This window comes from Botryllus schlosseri, chromosome 5 (genome assembly GCF_051294905.1).
Source record: "Botryllus schlosseri isolate E-star chromosome 5, Bs_hap1, whole genome shotgun sequence".
Classification (NCBI taxonomy): Eukaryota; Metazoa; Chordata; class Ascidiacea; order Stolidobranchia; family Styelidae; genus Botryllus; species Botryllus schlosseri.
Window position 1 is genome coordinate 9,852,974 of NC_137240.1, and position 24,407 is coordinate 9,877,380.

General features: G+C 38.7%; 2 protein-coding genes across 5 annotated transcripts in view; one reads left to right on the forward strand and one right to left on the reverse strand.

Moving 5' to 3' along the window:
- Positions 1-24,407, forward strand: part of LOC145439700 (uncharacterized) — a 215,890-nt gene that overhangs the window by 70,302 nt on the left and 121,181 nt on the right. The window lies entirely within an intron of this gene.
- LOC145438961 (glycine receptor subunit alpha-1-like) lies at positions 4,542-24,160 on the reverse strand. Of its 4 annotated transcripts, none has more exons than XM_080316365.1 (13): positions 22,490-24,160; positions 21,432-21,525; positions 20,380-20,545; positions 16,884-16,951; positions 13,635-13,793; positions 13,088-13,232; positions 12,887-13,021; positions 9,865-10,079; positions 9,366-9,506; positions 9,050-9,178; positions 8,661-8,822; positions 4,633-5,035; positions 4,542-4,593 (listed from the first exon to the last, which is right to left on the reverse strand). In XM_080316365.1, the coding sequence occupies exons 1-12, from the start codon at positions 22,552-22,554 to the stop codon at positions 4,979-4,981; spliced, it is 1,536 nt and encodes a 511-aa protein (XP_080172491.1). In that variant the 5' UTR covers positions 22,555-24,160; the 3' UTR covers positions 4,542-4,593; positions 4,633-4,978. The 4 variants fall into 4 exon arrangements, with proteins under 4 accessions (XP_080172491.1, XP_080172492.1, XP_080172493.1 ...); XM_080316366.1 differs by having other exon boundaries at positions 8,632-8,822; XM_080316367.1 differs by having other exon boundaries at positions 9,101-9,178; positions 22,490-24,159.

A 24,407-nucleotide genomic window follows, 5' to 3' on the forward strand; every position in this document is an offset into this window, starting at 1 on the left:
TTGAAATTATTTATTGCAGGATTTTTCAGATATACATTATTTACTATTTTTATTATCAAGCATGATAAATAATTTGGCGAGGTGTTTTTGAAACTATGTGACTAGCTCTGACTACATTTCGAAGATGAATTGAATTCGATCGCTCTAAATTTGGGCGAATTGGCCATCTAGATCTAGATATTTCCATATGGAATTGACCCTGCATATGATAATGACAACGTCGTAATGATCGAATATCGTATCCAACGTCAACTGTAGAACCACAAGAAGGCAGTATTGAATCATAATCAAGAATATCAGCCCGGTGTAAAAAACAACAACACCAAAAACACCGTAAACCACAACTAGGCAGTAATTACGTCTTTTGCGAAATACGACTAAATCTCGCAAACTGACTCTATTCGACCACGGATTCCAACACCCATAAATCTTAATTGCCATTACTTCCTATCGTGCTTACGATATCGGACTCAGTTTTATAGGCCTGCTGTCCAAGGTTTGATCAGAGTAGCCTATCACTTGGTTTAGGGTTACGATATTTTTGTATTTTCAAATTCCGAGCGCTCTTTAGCGCCCACTAGCGGATTTTAAAATGAGGAAAATCAATATGACATCACACCTAACACGCGACTAGAGGTGGTCACGATTCGGGTCAGCAGTATGTGGTTGTGTGTTGTAACCAGGGCCGAAGCCACATTTTCAGCCCCCTCCCGCCCAACTAAACACTGATCTTGAGCCCACCGTAGGGTAATCGATGCAACTTCTGAGAATTTACTGCATTATTATTATTACACACACATGTATTAACAGTGACGCTTATCGCCGTTTAGACCTTGTGCGTCATGACACAGATCTTTGTACAGAACAGTTTCATTGACTGGCGGTTCAGTATCTTCAGTTTCATGCATCTTCTGGCTTTCTCATTGGACGACTTCGTCTTGGGGTCTCGGCTGCCGACTTCATAAGAGCGTGGCTCACTCTGTCTCTGGGCTTTTCCACACACTGTTAGCACAGCGGGGTAGGCGACGAGGAGCGCAGATAACCTCCAAGAACCATTGGTGTCGTGACGGCGTCGCTTAGCACACTGCGCCACTCGCTTCCCCAGGACTTACTACATGCATCTGGTCGGTAAATGATTTGAATGAATTATGTCAATAATATTGGTTCTTCCATATATTATTATATAATTTCATCGTCTCTCCTCCCACATGATCACAGTTAGCGGTAGAGCTGGTGGAGGATGATGACTTCGAAAATGCAAGGAGCGTAATTGTACATCGTTAAGTCATGACCAAACGGCTTAAACCAGGGTCACCAACACGCTGACCGCGAGGTCTTATTCTGCGGCCCGCGACTTGATTTGAGATTTCGGAAGAAAGCTAAGAAAACAATTTAAAATGTTATGAAATTGACGTGCAATGGTACAAACACTACCAAGACCGAGACGCTTAGAAAGTGGCTTAGGGCAGTAGTACTGAAACTGGGGGCTTGAAAGCAGATGAAGGGGGCGCGAAGCTGCGGTCAACTGAAAATTTTTTCCCGTTCCGTGCGATTCACCTCGCATTCATATAGGTATAGTTATTGCTCTGTGTATAATCCAGAATTCATATTATAAAATTCTCTCATCAACATTCGTAATCTTCCATGCCATTAAACTATCCGTTGGTATTACTAGCATGATGGTTGCATTTTGTGATATCACGATAAGGGGGTCGCGTAATTTTTCAGTATCATAAAGGGGGGCATGTCTAAAAAGGATTGAGAACCACTGGCTTAGGGCTTCCACACTTGATCAAGCTTTACGTGAAGATGGTCTTTCAGCTAGTAACGTATCTCGCTCGCCTCCAAAAGCGTTTCACAGCTCAGAGTTCAAAATAAAATGAAATTGATTACAGTGATCCTTTGTTGTATTTTCATTCCCTAAAATATCACTTCTTTTGTTTTCACTATACCCATCGCCTATGTTAGGTAGCACAGCGTGGTACTGACGTAGAGTTTTAAAACGTGGTTGACTACTTGATATCGATATAGAATTAATGCGACCCGCGGCCGCTACAAAATTTAGTAAGTGGCCCGCGACTCGTTTTGAGTTGGCGACCCCTGGCCTAAACCGACTCTATGAATATACCGTTATCTTGTAATTGCGATAACAATGAGACTAATTTCTGTAACTCAGGGGTGGGCAATTATTTTTCCTGGCGGGCCAAATGAGAAACAAAAATAGTTTGGCGGGCCGAGCCGAAAGTTAAGCTGTTATCGCGGCGTGGTAGCATTATTTTTTTTTTTAATTGAAATGAGTAAATAACTTTGTTAACAAAAGCGGCTAACTGGATGTGTTAGTTAAAGTGATGGGAGAGTGAGGGTTAATTTATAAAATATATTTATACAATGTCATTACAAAATTACAAAGTGGCCGGTATAGAACAATTTAAACTATTTGCTAAGCACACCTTTTCTATTAGGACACTAGGATGTATTTCAAATATCATGCACAAGATATGTCGGATTATATTTGTAAAATATATAGTAGAGTAAAATGAACCCATATGTTCGTGTCCCTTAGCCATATTTAGTGAGAAAAATCGAGCCCGTTGGTAGGCCTATATACAGATTAGGAAAAAACTTTCAAACGACTGCTCACTAAGGATGGTGTGAACGTGAGGTTCACGTTCGCGTTCTGTGTGTGAACCTCAGAAATTTAGAGGTTCACGTTCACAAACGAACCTTGGTAGGTTCTGCACTGTGAAAATATTTTTCATGTATTACAATTTTCACGTCATCTTTGAAATGTATTGCATATAAACTGCGGGCCAATCTATGCATGGCGCTGGCACCTTTAAAAAATTCATTACTTAACGAGCAAGCACCTTGACAATCTCGAAAATTTTTCTTGCTTTGTTAAAAAAGTTTGCTCGAAGTATCTAGCTTTCCGTTTGTGAATATTTGGTGATTCTCTGCTGTGAGCTTGACCCGCAATCACACAGCATCAAGAGCGAAATACGTTGTAGGTAGTCAGTGAATGATGCTTATTTAACCAATCAATGAAATTGATATCGTTGTCTGATGTAAAAAATCCAGCAAGCGTGCGGGGTCCATCTCGATTTCATATGTTTATTGTATCAAAAAACCAAATCCATGCGATTGGGGTGTTGGCTACTGCTGAACTCCTTAGTGGGGTAATATCGGTAGCAAATAGAAACACAATTTAGACTCTGCTCAATATCAACGTAGCAACACTCCGACTATGAATACATGTCCGGCCTGGCCTATACCGTTAATGCGTATAAGCTTGTATGCACTTGCAAGTTCTCGTCGAAATTGTTGGCAAAGCGACGGAAGATATTGATTTTATGGGATTATTATATAATTTGATTTCCCCAGTTGATACATTTGGCGACGTTTAAAAAGTCAGTATGTACTTCAGCATTGTGGCATTATGTGGCCCGAGTCGTCGCTAGGTATCGTGTACAACTGTACATTAATATATCACTTTACTGAAATGTAGGGTTGAAATAAGCAATTTGACGTCGCGTTACGTCATAAGGTTCACGTTCGCGTTCACACAGAACCTTTCAAAAAGGTTCGCGTTCACACGAACCTGAACCTTTCAGAGGTTCACACCATCCCTACTGCTCACTAATGTGCTGAGACTGAGAACTTCAATCGAAAATCTTTTGCAACATTGCGAAGTTACCCTGATTATGAGTTTGCACAACAGTATAGGATATTTCCTCTCAGACGGACATTCTGTTGATGTGGGTCCTGAGGTTTTAGCATAGTTATGAAGCGAACATTAGAAATCAGGTTATCAATCATGTTGTACACACGAAGGTTCCGCGGACCCCCGGTTGTGAACCACTGATCTAAGGAGAGCGTTGGTGATGATTTGAGATTGAATGCTCGTTGTACGACTGCGAACTGCATATCCAAATGTCTGTTGTTATTCCACAGCTGGGGATAATAATTTGCGTAATTTCCAAACATACTATTAGAGTGCATGGCACCCCCTTTACTCTCAGCTCAGCTCCAATCGTGCAGTTTCCCCCCACTTCGAGTCGAGGTCGCTAGCGGTCTTACGGGGCACTGACGCCTACGTTAGGAATCACTGCATTAGATCAATGTTTCCGTCTAATCATTATCCTGGGCAGATCGTTAAGTTGACGATTAATCGAAAACTCGAAGATTTTATAAAAGATAAACTTTTCAGACAGAGTAAATGTCCGGTGTATTTGCATACTACTTGGATTGGCGAGGTGTCCAACTGGTTCGAAAATCGAATCAAATCATCAGACAGACAAATTAATTGCTACAATGATTCACCGTATGGTTGATGTTAACTACTGATGAGAGTCGGTGGAAAAGCTTCTAGTTTTTTTTGTTGCTAATAAATGAACAACATGAAGTTATTGTTTGGTGACAAAATGAGTACGCTAGAGTCTAACGTCGAAAAGTCGTGATACACAAAAGCATATAGTAAACAATTTTTGGTATATAGCCTAACAGAGTTTTTACCCTACCATGATACTTTGACACCAACAACATAAAATTTGCACCATATTTATTTAGCCCGCCAATTGCCACTGATTCTAGTATCTTAATGCAAAAAGCAGACCATATGGTCTTACTGTACACATCATCACAATTCGCCAAATAATAAAAATAGAAGATGCCCACGTGCAATGAGAGCGTTCATTTGAGATATTTCCGAAATATCTATACATTCAACCATTCAAGTTGTCTGCGACGAACGGACAACGAACGTGCTCATTTTGCACCCACGGTTGGATGCACAGCAGGACACGTAGGTATGCTTTATTAGAGAAGGTCTGTTGGCTATAGTAATATCTCCGACATCAAATATTGAACTATAAGCTTCGAAATGTTAGGTTGCATAATGTGAAATTCTTGTGAAATATAGTGAAAAGCTGAATAATTCGTCAGCACAATTATGTACACACAAGCTCAACACATATAGACGTTAATGAAAGTACAGTGTCGCGTTCTTCATAGCGGTGGCCAAATCATCTCGGGCAACCTGCAATGCAATTTATTGATTCCTTTATTTTGCTATTCCACTCCTGCTGGACAATATCTACAACATTGTACCAAACGAATCAATAACTATGAAATTACAGGGGTTACATGTATCACTATCTTATTACTGTTATCAGATAATAATTGGCAACGATAATTCATTGCCGTATAATTGGTGATAGGGGCGGAATTCAGTTCAAATTCAGTATACCCACCGTCAGGTATCAAAGCAACCTAAGTATAAATAAAAACTTCACACTTGACTCGATCAGTCCGATTTAGTGCCAGTAAAATGACCCAAGCAATTAGAGATTTGTAATTTCTATGTCTTAATCCAGGGGTGTCAAACTCAACTTGGGTCGCGGGCCGGATTCCAGAGTTCCAATCGCTCGCGGGCTGGACTAGTCAAATAATTCCATTATTTACCTCGAAATCCATATATTTGTTTCTAACTGGAATGCTTTATTATTATCAACGCTATGTAAAATTGTATTCTTCATTATGTCATGGATCGTGTGGGCCGAGGACTCTATTCGAGCAACGCCGTTATTCGCAAACAATGGAATTGACAAAAATACGATAATTGGCCGATTGAATACAGCTATAAGCCACTAAAACAGTGACTCAGACAAGAATATAAGTTGGAATATTACATTGCTTCCCTTGTTTTAGTCGAGATGCCTCGTTGGCCATGCGTATTCGTAGTGAGGAATACAGGAGATTATAAATTAGAATTTTGTTCAATATATTTTTTATCACCAATTCACTAATCTAGTTTCTCTGGAGACCGCGGTTGGTGTCTTTTGGGTCAGAGTAAGGTAAAATAGCATAGCGACCAAAGATATTTATATTCAATTATTTGTGTATAGCTACTATGTTCTCCATATATTTTACAAGTAAAGGCTTTCCGCCTCTGTGAATAACTAATATTTGGTCCAGTTTTTCAGTAAACTCTGAATGAACTGAGTATGTACTTTTTTGCCATCTCGAAATGTAGTGTCAACGTCTTATTCGTAATGGTTACTTGACTGTGAACTTAAAACTGCAAACAGACGGTTATAATGTGACCTATGAGCAGTGAGCACGCTCGACATTTGCTGTCTTAATGGATTTTATTCTTTACGTCGAAGTATTTTTATTACTGAAAATCTCACCTTCTGTTATAAATCTGATGGATAATGCGATAATTTTTCAATATTCCCAGAATGAGCTCGCGGGTCGTATGTTTGACACCCCTGCCTCAATCCAATCCAAATCCGAAGCTTCAAATCCTAATCCAAATCCTAATCCAGAAATTTTATATATTCAAATCCATGTCCAATCCTAATCCGATTCTAACTTGAAATTAAGAAAAAATGCTAATTTGTGCATGGGAGGAGTTACAATTATTTTCACAACCAACAATTCTCTTGATTTGAGATAACTTTGCATAGGGCTGCACCTCTCATGATCGTTGGCACCGAGTGTACCCTAGTGTAGTGTAGCCTATCGTAAGTACATTACTAACTGATTTCAATAAAGTTTGTCGCCATTCGCCACACGACATATCAATCTCCAACAAAATCGGTAAATCCAATCCAAATCCGTTCAGAAAAAATCTCTAATCCTAATCCAATCCAAATCTGACAAAATTTCCCAAATCCAGTTTTTTTCAAATCCGAATACTAATCCATGCTCATTTCTGCAAGCAATGCGGAGATGCCTTTGCCGTTGGAGTATGTATGGCCCAACTTTTCGCGTAAGGGTATGATTTCTACAATGTCTTATAAATACTATCAAAACAAGATAGTCATAAAATCACACATGTAATCAGCACACACAACACAATTTGTTAAGGCTAATTCCATTATAATTTAACAGGGGCTGTAATGCATACCCTCAGAATTGTCCAATATTTACAAATGTTATTCTTTTTTGAATTCCAAGTTTATTAAAAAAAAAAAAATTGAAAAATGTTCAGCAGTTCAAAAGATATTGCGATTTAAAATCCTCTCGTCACTAGGTGGCGCTACTTTCAAAAATCTTTGAAATCGATATTTTTCGCTTAAATGATGGTAGAGAACCAATTAAAATGTCCAATTAACCAATTCTGGGGCCAAGGAATTCAATAAAACCAACTGTTTCGCCCTAAACTCAATGAAAAAAAAGTTACGGATGAAAAAAAAAATGGGGGGGACGGGCTTGAAAATGTCTGTGGGATACGGCCTACACAAAAAAAAATTATTGTGAAATGTGCTTTCAAGGAGTATGGTTGATAAAAAGCTTGATTTTAAATTCCCCAGTTATTCCACCGTGAAATATGCATTACATAAAAATTTCATGGTCCCAACCCATATCCCTGCTCACCGTAAATACTATTATCACCAGTCAAATATATGAATAAATTTATTAGTTTTGGTTTCTGAAATTTTTCAAGTAGAATCCGTGCTGAACCACCGCATCAACAATAATAGAAGCAAGTAACAAAAGACATATTTACAATTGATCTTGAAATGTGGCAAGTCGACGATCCAAAATGCATGCCAAACACGAAACAATAAATATGTTCGGATTTTTGACTTTTGACTATACTAAGAGACAAAATGCAATTTCAACATATTTATTGTTTCGTGTTTGGCATGCATTTTTGGATCGTCGACTTGCCACATTTCAAGATCAATTGTAAATATGTCTTTTGTTACTTGCTTCTATTATTGTTGATGCGGTGGTTCAGCACGGATTCTACTTGAAAAATTTCAAAAACCGGAACTAATAAATTTATTCATATATTTGACTGGTGATAATAGTATTTACGGTGAGCAGGGATATGGGTTGGGACCATGAAATTTTTATGTAATGCATATTTCACGGTGGAATAACTGGGGAATTTAAAATCAAGCTTTTTATCAACCATACTCCTTGAAAGCACATTTCACAATAATTTTTTTTTGTGTAGGCCGTATCCCACAGACATTTTCAAGCCCGTCCCCCCCATTTTTTTTTTCATCCGTAACTTTTTTTTCATTGAGTTTAGGGCGAAACAGTTGGTTTTATTGAATTCCTTGGCCCCAGAATTGGTTAATTGGACATTTTAATTGGTTCTCTACCATCATTTAAGCGAAAAATATCGATTTCAAAGATTTTTGAAAGTAGCGCCACCTAGTGACGAGAGGATTTTAAATCGCAATATCTTTTGAACCGCTGAACATTTTTCAATTTTTTTTTTTTTAATAAACTTGGAATTCAAAAAAGAACAACATATATAAATATTGGACAATTCTGAGAGTATGCATTACAAATCTCAAAAAATTTGCTAAATTATAATGGAATTAGCCTAAAGGGAATCTTCCGTACGAAACAAGGGGGAGAGTTTTAATCTTATTTTGACTTCTGTAACGCCGCAATCAAAAGGTGGCGTAGGCCTATATGTGTGTATCATGTTCATCATCATAACTTTTCAGCACATAGTATTAAACGAAACCAGGTATTTCTTTCTGAGAGTAGCCACACCCGTGGGCAGTGAAGCAACTCCAACGCATTATAGTATCGTGTTCGCGAAGAAGAGAATGACTTGAACTGATAGTTCGATTCGACGCAGACGATCACTGCAATTGTTACCTCATTTCTGACGACACTTAGCTTCTTACTTGGTACACGACCCAGTAAAAGGAGTTGAAAATAATGAAGCTGATTGGAAAGAGAAATCTCGCGATGTTATCAATTTGCTTCGCTCTCTTGCGATTGATTGCTCTATCCTTCTCTTTCGGAGTAAGCTCCGGAGCAACATCTGGCGTCGGTTCTTCAATTCGCTGAGGTTAGAAGAGATGGAATGGTAAACAACTGGCAGCCCCAGTCAGATAAATCATGCGCTGTTGGTTTACCGGCGACGATGCCACGACATCGTTGAAGCTGAACCATATAGGCTGTAACTAATGAAATCACTATTACAATTGACACTGTGGACTTTTATGATATGATGATAAGGAACTGGACAGGAGAAGGTGTTCGTCACAAAGTTGACTTTTAAAGTCCTCACTTTCTCCTTCGATTTTCTCGTGCTCTCCTCCACAACATATTGTAGACATACCATTTCGCATGCTAATATCCTGTTTGTCGTTTGTGCCTGCCGACCTTTACGCTCGCAATCTTCAGATGGAGTTATGAACTGCATGGAAATGGATTTATGATGTTACTGAGATCCATGCACTAGCCGAATGAGTTGAGTGAGGTGTAGCGGCGGACCAGACACAGGCACACGAAATAGACTTGACTGTCTTATTCGATTACTGTAGTTCTAACTGGTAAAAAGTACAACTTGATGGTATGAGAGGCGCGAGAAATGTACAACTTACATGGAAGCAGCGCTCAATTGGCCTGCAGAAGCTCCCTGCTTTACGGGATAGGAAGTTCACCAATGCAAACTCCAATAATGCTGCGAAGACGAAGAGCAGACACACCGCGTACCAGACGTCGATTGCTTTCACGTATGAAACCTGCATGGAGATTTTAAGTTAAATATCATAACTGGCTTATGTCCCGGTTAAGCATATTGGCGTGGATGATGTAAAGAGCTTATAGCCGTAACGGTGTAGCCTAAAAACTTTATGATGTCATGCGTTTCACATTACTTTCACAACGACTTGATCTCTATCATTACATTCATAGTAACGATTAAAATAGCCATCCCCATGTGCGTTTCACAGTACGTTAGAACGCAATACGTATTACAGGTCCAAAAACTACACAGGTAAAATATTATAGCTATAAATGAAATTCGTCAAGTGTGAATTAATTCGATGCATTGCAAGAGCTGTGACCTTGCGACTGTTGCAATCATGCTAAAGAACTCGCCTTAGGAAGAGATGCACGGGCGCCGGAACTTTCCGTAGTCATAGTCAGAACTGTCGTAATTCCGAGAGCAGTTCTAGCTGGAGCGGCATCCATGTTGATCCAAAACGCGACCCACGAAAGAATAACGATGAGCACCGACGGCGCGTACATTTGAATAAAGTAATATCCCATTTGTCTCTCGAGTATGAAATGAGCCACGAGACAAGTGAAAGAACCTGTCGCACGAAATAGGTCACAGGTATAAAGTTTTGCAGCCGTGATCTGTTAGTGAGAAGCTTGTATAAGCCCTAAATAAATGCTAAAGGGTGTCGACAGCGGTGATCTAAGGTAGAAAATAACGACATGAAGGTGAAAAAGGCTCATGCATAGGAGAGTGCGATAAATTACAAAAGTAAATAAAGTAATTCTATATTCGATTCCACCATAAAATGGATAATGAGATGGAAAATGATTTTGATACGAACAGAGTTGGTCATTAAGGAAGTACTTCTACTTTGTCAATGTTTCCCAACTTTTATAACTCACTCAATAGTTATTTTGTTAGTACTACTTCAGGAGCTGTGGAGTCGGAGTCAGTGGAGTCGGAGTCGGAGTTTGGCTAATTTTCGCTTGACGGAGTCGGAGTCGGAGTCGTGGAAAAACTACTGACTGGAGTCGGAAAGTGTAAAAATGACCCTGACTTCATCTCCGACTCCGACTCCAACTTCTTTATCATGAAAACAATTGCTTTCAAAGCTATCTTTAAATTACTAATATAATAACTATAATAGGATTTTTATGTACCATCAATCACTGTTATCAGTAGCGATACAGATCAGGGGCGGCCAAACCGTGCCCCGCAGCCAAATGTGGCCTGCGAGAAGGTTTTGTGTGGCCTGCGAGGTTATTCTCGAAATTATATATAACAGCAGGTAAAATTGCAAGGCAGAACAAAATTTGATTAGCCTGATCGCGAAATTTGATGATGACTAAAACATCAGTTTCGATGCATTGGCGTAACCAGGGGCCAGTAGCCACATTCATAGCAGATCGTCCTATATGACCATAAAGTAGAATATTCCGAAGCAGATTTATTTGACTTTTTTATTTTTCTTAGCACTTCGCATGATTTACTATCACATTTCTTGCATTTAGTATTGGAACCCCTACTGGAAATTATAAATACGGGTAATTTACAAAATTGAGTCAAACTTTACTCGCAATTAGGAAGTAACGTGTTGTCCAACATGCGACTTCGCTTGTGCGCTCGAAGCGAGATCGTCGGCGATGAAACATTTACACAAAATGACAGAGGCATGTTCACCGAAACCGTCAATATTGCTATGTCTAAATTGCCAAATAATCCTGTCCTTGCCAAATGAGCCGATTGCTATACAGGGGTGACCTCCAATATATGCAAGTAATATATTTGTTGATCGAATTCTTAAATTTCGTGCTTCGCGCGATTGGGGCATGACCGCACACTGTACAGTTGCACACGCAGTTTTCATGACATAATGGTTATCAATTTTAAAGCGTACACATATAAGTATTGTTTTCAATGGTACCTATAATTCGGTTCGTTCCTATCGGGCGACTTAAAAAACGGTTATCAACATTCGAGTTGCCCGCGCAATGGTTCGAAAATCTCATGCGGCCCTTTGGCCGAAAATGTTGGCCACCCGTGACATCGATAAAATTGGACATTATTTGCAAATTACAATTCAGTTGCATAGGTGAAGAAAGAAGCAATATGCATCTTCGCGATGCAGTCACAAATTGATGCGATTTCGGAATTATACCATGATATTGTGACAGAGCAAACATATCGTATGGTTGTAAATCAAACACTCCTTCGCACTTGACAAAATTAAAAATATTTGCAATGTAGCTTAGCTGCTTGTGTCGAACAAATGATTAAGAAAGACTGCAAGTCCTAGTCCTTGAATACTTGACTAAGTGCATGTAGACTAGACAAATGCTATTTGACTACTTCCTAAATTTCGTTTATGACTAATGTCTACTAGTAATGAGAGTGTGTGTGCTTGTAATCAGTACAGTGTGTAATGAGAAAATTAATAAGGTGCATCTCCGTATTAGTTGCTGACTCATACACAAGAGCAACACTTCGATTGTTTATCTACATTTTAATTATACAGGATAGGATATATGCCGTGTTTGAATGATTCATACATATTAGGTTATTAGAGAGTCCATGTTATGAAAACTGATAAAATGTGAAAAAAGAAAGGATATTTAGAAAGGCAATCTTTCATGCATATTGAAAAATTCGAGCTGTGCCACAATGAAACAATTTTGCATGCTATCGTTAATAATATGTTTGCATATGTTTTACTCCATGACTCTGAGTTAACTTGTAGCACCACTGTGATGTATTTACTTGTATACCGAGTAATAGGATTACCATATGTCCTCCTTTTTGAGGAAGACAAAAATGTCCTCCGAGGACGCCTAAATGTATTCCCTTTTGAAAATTGGTATTCCTTTACAGCTTTGACAGCTAGGCTGATGGTCAGGCTCAACTAAAACAAAACGCCATATAGATGACGCGAAATATGTAATGCGGACATTTGAGTGGGTCATTCGGGAGTAGGACTGCAAATAAGACCCTTTTCTAGTGAACACCACAACAGGATTGTCAGAAATTGGGTAATTCTGAAGTCGGGTCAAAATTATGACATTTTGTAGTTAACACAACAAGATTCCCAGTAAAAACAGCTGTTTTCAATTCCGGTAATATAACTTTTATGACTATCGACTACCAAGTACCGACTGCATAAGGGGTTCCGTTAGCATAACACTATTTCTAGTGTAAATAGACCTCACGATCACGCTACGTGGTATTTTAAAAATAATTTTGTCAATAGTACCCAATTATATGGTTTGTTAAAAAACACTAAACGTTTTTAAAGGATTCTGTTTAAAACATTGTTTAGAACAAGCTTCAACAGGTGTGTTAAGAACACGATTTGTTATAAATGCAACGCTGGTAATTAGTATATATATATACTAGCTTAGTTACCGGTGTCATATTTCTTCGTGCACTTTTCAACTCTGTAACCTCTGATCAGAAACTGGGGAAGTTGCAAAGTTTCTGGAAGCTTCACCGCGTTGTCGGCATTCCAGTCGAAAATCAGTGATGTCATATCGTAGCCAACTGGAAACTCAGTGGATTTTTATCACGCTAAAAGATTTTAAAATTTATGTTCAGTCGCCCACTCACAGCTCTCCATCTTAATGCTGCAAATTTGGACATCCATCGGGAAGTGACGAAGGTGCATGTTGCATGACAGTGTCAGGGTCAGACGTATGCCGGAATATATGTCACCATTCCGGAATAACCGAACGAGCTTGTTGTCGGTAGTTATCTAAATATCAACCGTCTGTCATTTTCGTCATAGTATCATACCATATAGAGTACGCCAGATCATTTTATAATGCATTTCGACCACTGCATGGAGCGGTCGTGTACGCCATATTATTTAGTAATCCATTTCAAGAGCTGCAGAGAGCTTTCATGTAGACCACATTACTTAGTAATTTGAGTCCTGCCTGCGCGATATCGTGGAAAACGCCTATATGAGACAACACAGCATTTGAAAACACCTAGCGACAACATAAACATCATTTCGGGTGTTTAGTTTTCTACATGAAACGCCTTGTATTTGGTGTTGTCACCAACGTAAACATATAGAGTGAATATGAATTACTTTGGTCACAGACAGATAGTAAAAGCTGCTAATTCCAAGTCACGAACCTCATTCACTTACCACATGAAAATTCGCACGCTTCTCGTTAGAAAAATACACATCTGGCTTCCAAATCTCGCCAAGTATTGACGGGTCCAATAAGATTTCCTTTTCCGTGAAGTTGTGAGCAAGTCTTGGATCATTCCAGCGAAGTCTCAGGAAAATATTGATCTTGTAATCCTAAATAACCGGTGTCTTGAATGGTCGTTGAAGTTTGATATTGCATTGCATGCATTACAGGCACGAGTTCAAGATTATTGCAGGAAAATACAACATTCCATGGCAAAAGTTGTTTTACCGCATGGATGAGTTTGTGCATGACTAATGTCTTCTTCGCAATCAATGAAAAACAGCGAATATTCGATTATGCATATCAAACCAAGGTACATTTACATTTTTTTGCAGCCAATGTACTTTAGCTACCCGCTACAGTGACGAAAAATTAGTAGTACACACTGTGATGAAACGGCTGGCGTTAAATATCCTAATTCTAAAACGAAAACCTTGCCCTTCGCCGCTATGGCTTATAAAATTATATGATCAGACCATCCGAATTATGCAACGTGAAAGATAATAATAGTATTAGAATCACTAGTATCCGGAAATGAGTAAAAATTAGCATCGATCGTCGGTGGAATTCGATATATTGGCATTGGGCAATACTTCGATCTTTGTTGTTGTTATCACAGACCCTGTTCAGTTCAGTTCAGAGTAATAATACTGGTCAACAGAATGAAGATTTTTTTGGGCAGAACATATGAGAGCTGTTTCTGGGGTTTTTGAGGTTGCTGATTACGAATATCGAATTAGTTTTATCAGATTGGCTATTTATCAGAAGATATTTATACCCCTAAAAAGTCCAAAACTACTGTATTTACCCTAGATATTTCACTTGGTAGGAAGAAAATGTAGTTTTTTCTAATTTTATACTGTACATAAATTGATAAATGGCTACGAAGAACCTTCATGTTGTTCTCAGTGATTCAATTAATATTTAGATGACATGATGCGAAATATTTGTCTGTCCAAAAAGCAATTTGTGAAGCCTAACATGGTACTTTAGCACAACAGAAATACATATTCTCAGGTATCAATTGGTCATTCTACCGAGATTAAGAGGAGAATAAAACTATAAAATTTGTCCTTCAAAAGCTTAACTACAATACTCATATGCATCTCATTTCTTTTAACTGGTAAATGGATAATTTTCCGCTGAGTCAACAAATACCGATGAAATATTCCAATTTCACTTTAGGAAGGAGTTCACTGCATGTAATTTATCCTAGGATGTAGTAAATAAAACTTTTTAGATTATCACAAAGCACCCAACTACAAACAGTTGATCCGAAAATTCGTATCTGCATATCGAAAACTTGAGCACAAACATGAGCATAAAAGTTCACTTCCCCTCCTGTTCAGTCATTTTGATATATTTCCTCATCATCTTGTTGATTAGCAAGTGGAGAGGTTCTACCGAGACATCAGAATATCAACAAAAGATATCAGGGCAGATGAGATGGACAATTCAACATATGGCAGACCATTGCCGGAACCTTTCGAGAAACTGCACTAAATAGCTTACAGGCGAAAATCGTACAAAAACAATTGTGTTTTAAAATAAATTAGTAATATTATATTCTAACTGATTATTTCAGAGTTACAATAGGTGGTTGACGTAAAACTGATTCAATTAATGCCACGTTATTTGAGTATCTAGGTATTACTTATATAAGCTACATGACTGGAGTTTATTTGTGTAGGACTACATGATATCCGTGAAAGTCTGTAACTATAATAAATCTATTACCCCTAAATATAGTGCTGTTGCTGTATTTTGATTTCAAATAGTTTTCTGTGTGTAAAAACAACAAGTAGTTTGAATTTCTAAACTTTATAGTACGACTGAGCCGATTTTATATCTAGTCACTACCGCGGAAATGGGAGGTTTTGGTCAAAATATCCCCATGAGTTATCTCTACAACAATAGCCAATTTGAAAAAAGCTAAGGTCATATTCGGAATCAGTGCCCTTCGGAACTCCCCAAACCCCTTTTACTTTGTCTGCCTAAAAAGATGTGTTGACCAGTGTAATCACTTCAATGTTTCGAAACACCACAAGATCGCGATAAAACGTGAAAAACTAGGAAGTGGACGAAACTACTTTAAATTGTCTTTCAATCAATTCCCATAGTAGCCCACATATATTAAAACAGTTGATGAAGAGGCATGCAAAGTACATACTAAATGAAAAGTAACAGTCGATAACTTTAAAAGGACAAACAATGAAATCGAATTGGCAGTATCGGTAGGCAAATCGATAATTGAGGTCGAGATCTGGAAATCTCAAGGGAAGACAAGCAGTAAAATTCGCTCTTAATTTGCGTAGGGATGTCTAGACTCCGGGATTGATAACTATAGTCACGTCACCGCGCGGCAAAACCGACTAAGTCAAATCATGATCCTGTAATCTCATGAGCAGACTAGCATTCCTTCAGTTGAATTTTCTCGTAACTTGCAGGGATATCTAGTCTAAATATCCTTGGTAAGTTTGTCTTGAATACGGATACTGCACAATGGACAAGATCCACAACTATCGGATTACCTACCGGCGAACTACTGCTACAAAGTCATACTTTTGACAGAACGACGCGTTCTCTTGTAACTCGTACACTGTAATTGGACGCCGAGGACGCATGTGTACTTATGCGCTTCCGACGTGAAGAAGTATAATTTTGCTGGGCAATGACCTCAATAGAACTGATACATAGATTGACGATTAATATAGTACGATTACTATAGATTCCTATTATTTTGCATGTTTGGAGCACCAAGTTATTTGAGTAACGATTCGATGGTCGCATATTCAGGCCCTTTAGCGGTCTTCGCATTGTTATGGAGAATATGATATTGAAAGTTTTGCAGTGAACTTGTCACTGTCAGCACCACAGGAAAGAGCGCCACATTGCAGCCTTGATTGGGATGAAGATAAATACACTACCAGTAGAATGCAATTACAGAAACAGCACGGCTAAAATAATTTCTACGATCTGAATATATTTCGCACACATGCGTCACGAGCTTATTGCTTTTGAAATGTTGAATAGGTATAGCTTAGAAAGAGATATACGTCTCCGGCGAACCCGAGCATTGTTTCACACATAATCCGAGGACGATGCCAGTGAACACGATATACTGTGGAACTGTGATGTGAAAAAGTCAAGACTTGCACGAATGTTGCCAAATCAGCTCACACAGCAAGACGCAGTCTCACCATATTTTCTTGGTGGAGCCCGTAAAATTGGTTCACGTAAATTTGAAACGTAGTTAATACCGGCGGTCCTAAAACAGAACGAACATTTACGTGCATATTAGCATCGAAAATTGTACACTAGGGCTCTTCAAAAATCACTTTTTTTCTCAAATCGTACTGGCTACTTGAAAAAATTGTTAGGTTACCTAATTTAAGCCTACACACCAAATTTGGTTCAATTCTAACCAGTAGCCGCATTGCTACAGGAGACGAAAGTTTCTATGTATTATATAAAAATAAATAACAAAAATTTGAAAATTTTCTGTTCACCCCATGAATGTGTTAGATCAGGGGTGGCCAACCTTTTCAGCCAAAGGGCCACATTCGATTGACGAACTATATTACGCGGGCCACTAGCCGCGCGAAGCGCGAAAATTTTTTGAAGTTCATTGGTCAATAATATTGTCACTTGACTATATTGCGGGCCTGCTGTATATCGCTGGGCTCAGTTTGCAAGGAATGGACAATTCGGCGTATATGGACAATGGAAATATCGATATCGAAAGCTTCGACCAACATGCGTCAATCATTTTGTGCCTAGATTTGACAGTAGACGGTCTTTCTGCGAGCGCAAAAGCAAGGGTGCATATGTTAAACGACACTTTGTCTCGTAATCGCGAATATAGTTAGACTCAATCTGATACATTAGGCGTTCATTCATTTTCACAAAGCGGTAACAATAATAAAAGCAAAAAATTGAGTGACAACATGTTGCGCGAAGCGTGTAGAAAATTTTTACTTTTGGTAAATCTATCGCAAATTATTCTGCTTTATTGTAGTGTACGAAGACCTACCAAAATGTGATTGGCTCATGGATCTGCCAATGCGTCGGAACTGATATTTTAGTCAGCACATCTCAAGTGTTGCGGCCAGACTAATCAAATTTTTAATTGGCCTTGCAAGTTCACAATTTGTGCAATCCATTTTTGATAATATTACTAATTTACGAAATTACCTCGCGGGCCACTCAGAACCTTCTCGCGGGCCACGGGTTGGCCGGCCCTGTGTTAGATCGTCTATAGAAACGTTGTTCACCAAATTTGGTTCAATTCCAAACAATGGAATCGGAGTTATTGCCGTCGAAAAATGTGGATTTGAATAAAATAGTATTTACGATGAGCACCACTATAATAGGGTTGCCATACGTCCGGAATTTCCCGGACATGTCCGGAATTTCACTGTTCAAACTGGCGTCCGGGAGGAATTCTGAAATATGCCGAAATGTCCGGAATTTTGAAGGCTTGAAATAGGATCATTTTTTTTGTTCGTAAATCAACATAAACGATATTATTTTTTGGGCAGAATTACGCCACTTTGAGTTTTTTTCGCGCTCCGCGCGATTTAGCGTCATATTCGTTGATGCAATAAAAAATATTAAAAATAACCCCCATTTACCGAAATAGTTAAAATTGTAATCGCAATTAAAGGAGAACGGTATATTCCTAGAGTCAGAAGGCCATTTGGATGCTTTAGTCAAAGATAGTGGCTACCTTGGGGTCGTTTGTCTTTATTCTAGGGTTCGCGAAGATGTTGAACGTAATCAGCTTCCAAAATAGGTCGTGAGTAAGTCCGGGCAAAGGTGCTGACCGTTTTTCAGTAATCGGCTTATCAAATTTTGAGCTAGGACACAGAGCATATTCAAATTACAAATGGAGTCGCGACCATAAAGGTTGAAAACCACCGCATGTGCAACCTACTGGTGCGTCCCGACATTTAGGCTCATAGATAGTCTTATCCGCGTGACACGACATGACTTAACGATGTATAATTACGTTCCCTGCATTTTCGAAGTCGTAATCCTCCACCAGCTCTACCGCTAACTATGATCATGTGCGCGGAGATAGGTTAAAAGTTTATAGTAATATATGGAAGAATCCATATTATAGAATAGGCCGATTTAATTCACAAAATTTAACGACCAGATGCATATAGAAACCAGATGCATATAGTAAGCCCCCCACAAGTGGCATCGATTACCATATGGTGGGCTCCTGGATAGTGTTTATTTGGATGGGAGGGGGCTGAAAAATGATTTTTTGGTCTTTGCTACAACACAAAACCACATAAATGAACCGACGTGACATTTTAGCGGTTCCTGATGCGGATCGTGTCCACCTCTGGTCGATAGGCGAAGCTTTGCTAGTGTGACGTCACATTGACAGACAATTTGTTATAACTCATTTTAAAATCCGCTAGTGGGCGCTAGGGATAGAATATGGTAACCCTACACTATAATGAATAATTAAAGAATTGGTCACCGTAATACTATTTTATTCACAATCCAAATTTTTCTACGGTTAATAACTCCGCTGCTACTGGTTGAAATTGAGCCAAATTTGGTGAACATGGTTTCTATAGACAACCTAACACTTTCATGAGGGGAACAAAAAAAATTCAAATTTTTTGTTATTTATTTTTATATAATAAATAGAAACTTTCTACTCCTGTAGCAATGCGGCTACTGGTTGGAATTGAACCAAATTTGGTGTGTAGGCTTAAATTAGGTAACCTAACAATTTTGTCAAGTAGCCAGTACGATTTGAGAAAAAAAGTCATTTTTGAAGAGCCCTATTGTACACCAATTTTACTGCGTTCATCGAAGTAGGTTACATCGCCGTTTGAGGCCAGAAGCATGTTATGAATTGCAGCATAATTATTAGATATTCTAACAGGGGTACAATTTATTCAAGTAAAAGGAATATTCAATAGATGCAACACGAACACACAGTGAACAATTCTACATCTGCAATTCCAGTTCATACACGAGTATAATATGCGATGGCTTGATCAAGTTTACACTAAAACCCCTCTTGTAACGCTTTGAGGCACATGCGAACATTCTTCAATAAGTCCCTTCAAAGGAGTTTTCTAGGTTATCGATGTAGTATGGGAAGTGGGAACGCCTCACAAACAGTCGATTTCGCTCCTTGACACAACCATTTTATTCAAGGTACTATTAGCCAGGATAAAAACGTGGTATGGGCGACATTTTTAACAATGGAACGACGTCGCAGATCCATCGGAGTGAACGTATCTGACGTCGAAGTCGAAAATTTTGAGTGCCCATCTCGTCCCTTGCTACACCAATGCCTGCGATACATTTTGTTGTCTGCGTCGTGGTATTTCTCACCACTGACGTGAAGTTTGATACGTATTACTACAATGTGTTGTGGCAGTGCACAGCAAATCGCAACGCAGCAGCAATGTTGAAAAGGAACACAACCGGTTTATAATACCAGCCCTGCGATAGACATAACGTAATTCCGCACCGCACCGTCCTTTGGCGAAAATCTCGCACCGTAATTTTGTGCAGTACTTTTCGTCAAAATCCTATTGTAATTTGTAACACACCGATTACCTGTGCGCTGCCAGAGCCAGGAATTTAGTAGGCCTATACTCCGGCGTTACGGTCACGTCATGATTTTGAAATAGCCAGAATAGATATGTCATAACGAACCGTTGTTGTTTGGTCTTATTCTTTGGTCGTAGCCGACAAGCATGCTGTCGAGGAAGTTTGTGAGGTTCTGGTCTCGTAGTTTCTGACGAAGGGCATCTTTCGTTTGGCTCATTTGTAAATTTTGATTGTATTTTCTCTTCCCACTCTTCCCGCTCTCCCACATATTCTGAACATGAGATGATTTTTAAATTAACACTGAAGCCAGTGATGGGTCTGTCGTATGCCGGCTTGCTGAAATTCTTTGAGCTAGAGATATGCGACAGCGAAGTCAAGGCGTGAGGCTATTTATTCTTTTTGCAGTACCGGTATACTGCAATACATTTCTCTATACTTGTTCGATGTGTATTGTGCATGGACTATCTGCACTTATTATCGAACAATCCCGAAATTTATTACTGACAATTTACAACATTGTCTCATTCTTTCAAATGCATCTGGGTACTTTAATTTCACTTCACTTCATGCCTAAGGAAGGCTAAAGTGTGATTGCTTCATGACTGCAATACTCATACTTCTAGTCCATTATACGCCTATAGTATTACACGTACTCGTACAGTTGTGTATTAGTAATGCATCATGGCCGGAGTCGACTTTTATCAAAATACACCAGCCAAGGCTGTGTCAACAAAAAGAGTTCGTGTATCATCTAAAAATAGTACATTGAATGCTCTCGTATTCGACATTTCGTGCTGGTGACGTCATATTTTGTGTTACGATTGTTGATATACGCTGTTCTTTCGAATTCTCTACTGGTTGCTGACGATTACCCCTGACGAGTGTCAGCCGAAAATATTCGGGTTCATTTCAATATGAATATACTATTCAATTGTATATTGAAGTTCTGTACCTCCAAGAAGCTGTTCTAATATATAAATAAGCATGTTATTGATTTAGCAACAATGACAAGAAATAGTGTTGATTGAACCGTCAGGATCCTGACTATGAGAACGCGGCCCTGACCCTCATGATTTGCCTCATCATGAAGTATATTTATCTTGATGAGTTGTTGGGTCAAGTCATTTGACTAAATTATTGGACAATCGACATATCACCTCATCTGGTTTCTTGGTTGCCGCCACGCTATCTTCAATCTCGACTTTACTCTCTGCAACACTCTGCGGTGGAAGCAGATAATCACCCATGCACCTATAGTTTGCGGAAAAAGATGTTAAAATCCAATAAGCTATATAAGATTTAGAGGTTTAAGAGTGATGTGAACGGGCGATCTAGCGAAATGCTGGTAACCTTAAAAATTGGACGATGATTCACATAGTCCCCCGAGAGCTATACGGTGGTGTGACTAACATCTCGTTGTGCAATGCATGGTGTGGTGTGATAACAGACTTTACCAGTACATATATATGGACAATGATTATGTATTCACACTACAGAGCAGATAAAATACCTATCAGTTATCAATAACCTGGGCCCGTGCAAATAGTAGAGACAAATTTTGTTATGATCAGTATCAGTAAATACATACAGATGTGCGCAGTATTATTAAAGAATAGCACACCAATTACAATCTATTCTCTCTAATTTAGCATTGGTATTGCTTTCGTTATATAACCGGAACAATATATCGACCGAGGTATCCGTGTTAAAGGTCCAATTGGATCTGTAAACAATCATTTTGGGTACCATATCATTTGGGTTGCATTTAAAACAAAAATTAATTTAAAACAAAAATTAATTTAAAACAAGATCCTTGTTTATAACATGTTTTTAAAGCAATGACGTCACGAATATTCAATTGCGACGTCATAGATGGATTGACATTGACAATTGAAAATACAGGGTAACTATAGCTCCTTTGGCGAAATATCTACGTACTATAGCTGTTGAACCGACTATTTTGAGTGTTCCAACCATCCCATATCGTATACATCGGCTATATCGGGTGGTAATTGTCCGTAGGCCCATACAACATGTTTTTGGAAAGTTTACACAATTATGGCATGATTTTACAACTTACAAAAAACACAATTTTTTTAAAAGGGCCTTTGTTTAAAACACTGTTTAAAACATGTATGAAATAACCCTTTGTTTCAAATGCAACCCTACATATCATGCAGTTTGACAAAGAAAATATCGGACAAGAATACGTTACCCGTCATTATACGTGAAACAGATGATTAGAATGCCAAATAAAATGTTTATTAACACCCTCTGCATTGTGCCATGGACAAAACGTCAACCAAACGTTATATATATATATATATTGCTGTTGAAATTAACAATCTCATGTTGAGAACGAACTATATATATGATAATTAGCATGCTATTACGAACTGAAAGATGTAATTGTAATACCATTCACCGGACTAGAGCGAAAATGTGATTACAGGATGATAAAAATTATGTTTCAACAGTAGCGAGAATGTATTTGTTTCTGAGTTTCAGGTTGCATAGATAGCGATTGGTGAATACATATTCGTGGTGCAGTGTGTATCGGTAATGATACGTAAGTCCGGCGGGAGGTAACATTGTGAAATGTTAGGATTTGAATTGAAAAATCTCAATAAATATCGTGAGCATTCGCTTATACCGTTTAAACATTAATGGTACGTCTTCTCTACGATTTTTATGTACCACAGCCTCACTGCGTTATCTGGAAGCATTGAAAGAGCATTGGAAGTACACTGGCATAAATTGGGATGTTGTGAACCCTGAAAAGGTTCAGTTTCGTCCGAACGCGAACTATTATGTAAGGTTCCTAGTGAACAATAACACATGCCGTCACGTGATGTCACAATGCAAATTCAAATACAAATCAATTATTACGTTCCTGTCCGCACCTTCGCCTATTGCTAGAGCAATTTAGTCATTACACGGAGTAAGCTTGTGGTGTTTGCCGGTTGGAGGATGAAGCAAAATATACTATCATGATCCTATCCTATAAAAACTTGTTGGTAAATATAGTTTTCAGCCTCAAGGGCCCAAAATATTGTTGCATCGTGCGGGGAATCTTAAAGTTCGAGGGACAATTTTCCAATACTGGATCTAAGTATCATTTGCAGTAAAATCTGCTCCGGCGCAGTCAGATTTAGACGCAGGATCTAGCTCCTGCTTTCGGACTAACACCAAAGCAGTGGCGGAAACGACTAATTTATTATTTACAGCAAGAAACGTGATATTTCAGGAATCATGATTCCCACCATTATCCAGCGCGTGATGGGAAATTCAAGGTTTATTGATAAAAAATGGCAAGAATTGGGAAATTCTGATATTTATTCAAAATCTTCACAGAGTAGAACGTATACTAAACCCGCGTTTCGAACGCGAATTATCAAGGTTCGAATACTGAACCCGAACGTGAACAGAACATTCGTACCATTCCCAAACATGGCCAGGGTATTCGTCCTTTGATACCACATCAGTTCGTATGTTCATTTTTGTCGTCATCCGAGTGCACCTCGGTAACTATGGTGACTAGTCGTATTTAGGTACGTATAGTAGTACGATAGTTATATGTAATTAGGCAGCACATAGCGCAAATCTTTGCCCCTACTTGGTTGCACGCAAAGGAAAGCTATACAAATTCGTATTACTGACTGACTGATCTGAATATATCAAACAAAATAAGAAATGGACGATTGGTTGACCAACGTCACGCTGTAAGTAGGCTATCTCCCATTGCGACAGTATCTTCTTCGCAATTGACCTTCAGATCGCAATCGACGTTTTTAGCACTCGCGGACTCTACTATCATCGTGACAGAATACCAATCCTTTCTGGTATGTATACGTATAAAACTGACTTAGGCTCGTCTGGTCTGTCGATTATATACGTAGTACACATGTATTATATATATATATATAGAGAGAGAGAGATTATACGAAGTCCAACATCCTGTGATAACCTATCTGCAGAAAACGTGCTTATCTTCCGGCATCCCAGCAGAACTAATAGAATCTCTGACTTATTGATTCTCGGTAGAAATCTATCTTGTGCGACACGGCTGAAACATCAAATTCAATCAGTAAGGTGTCACTTCGGGACTAATCAACTTCAGATAGACTTGGTAC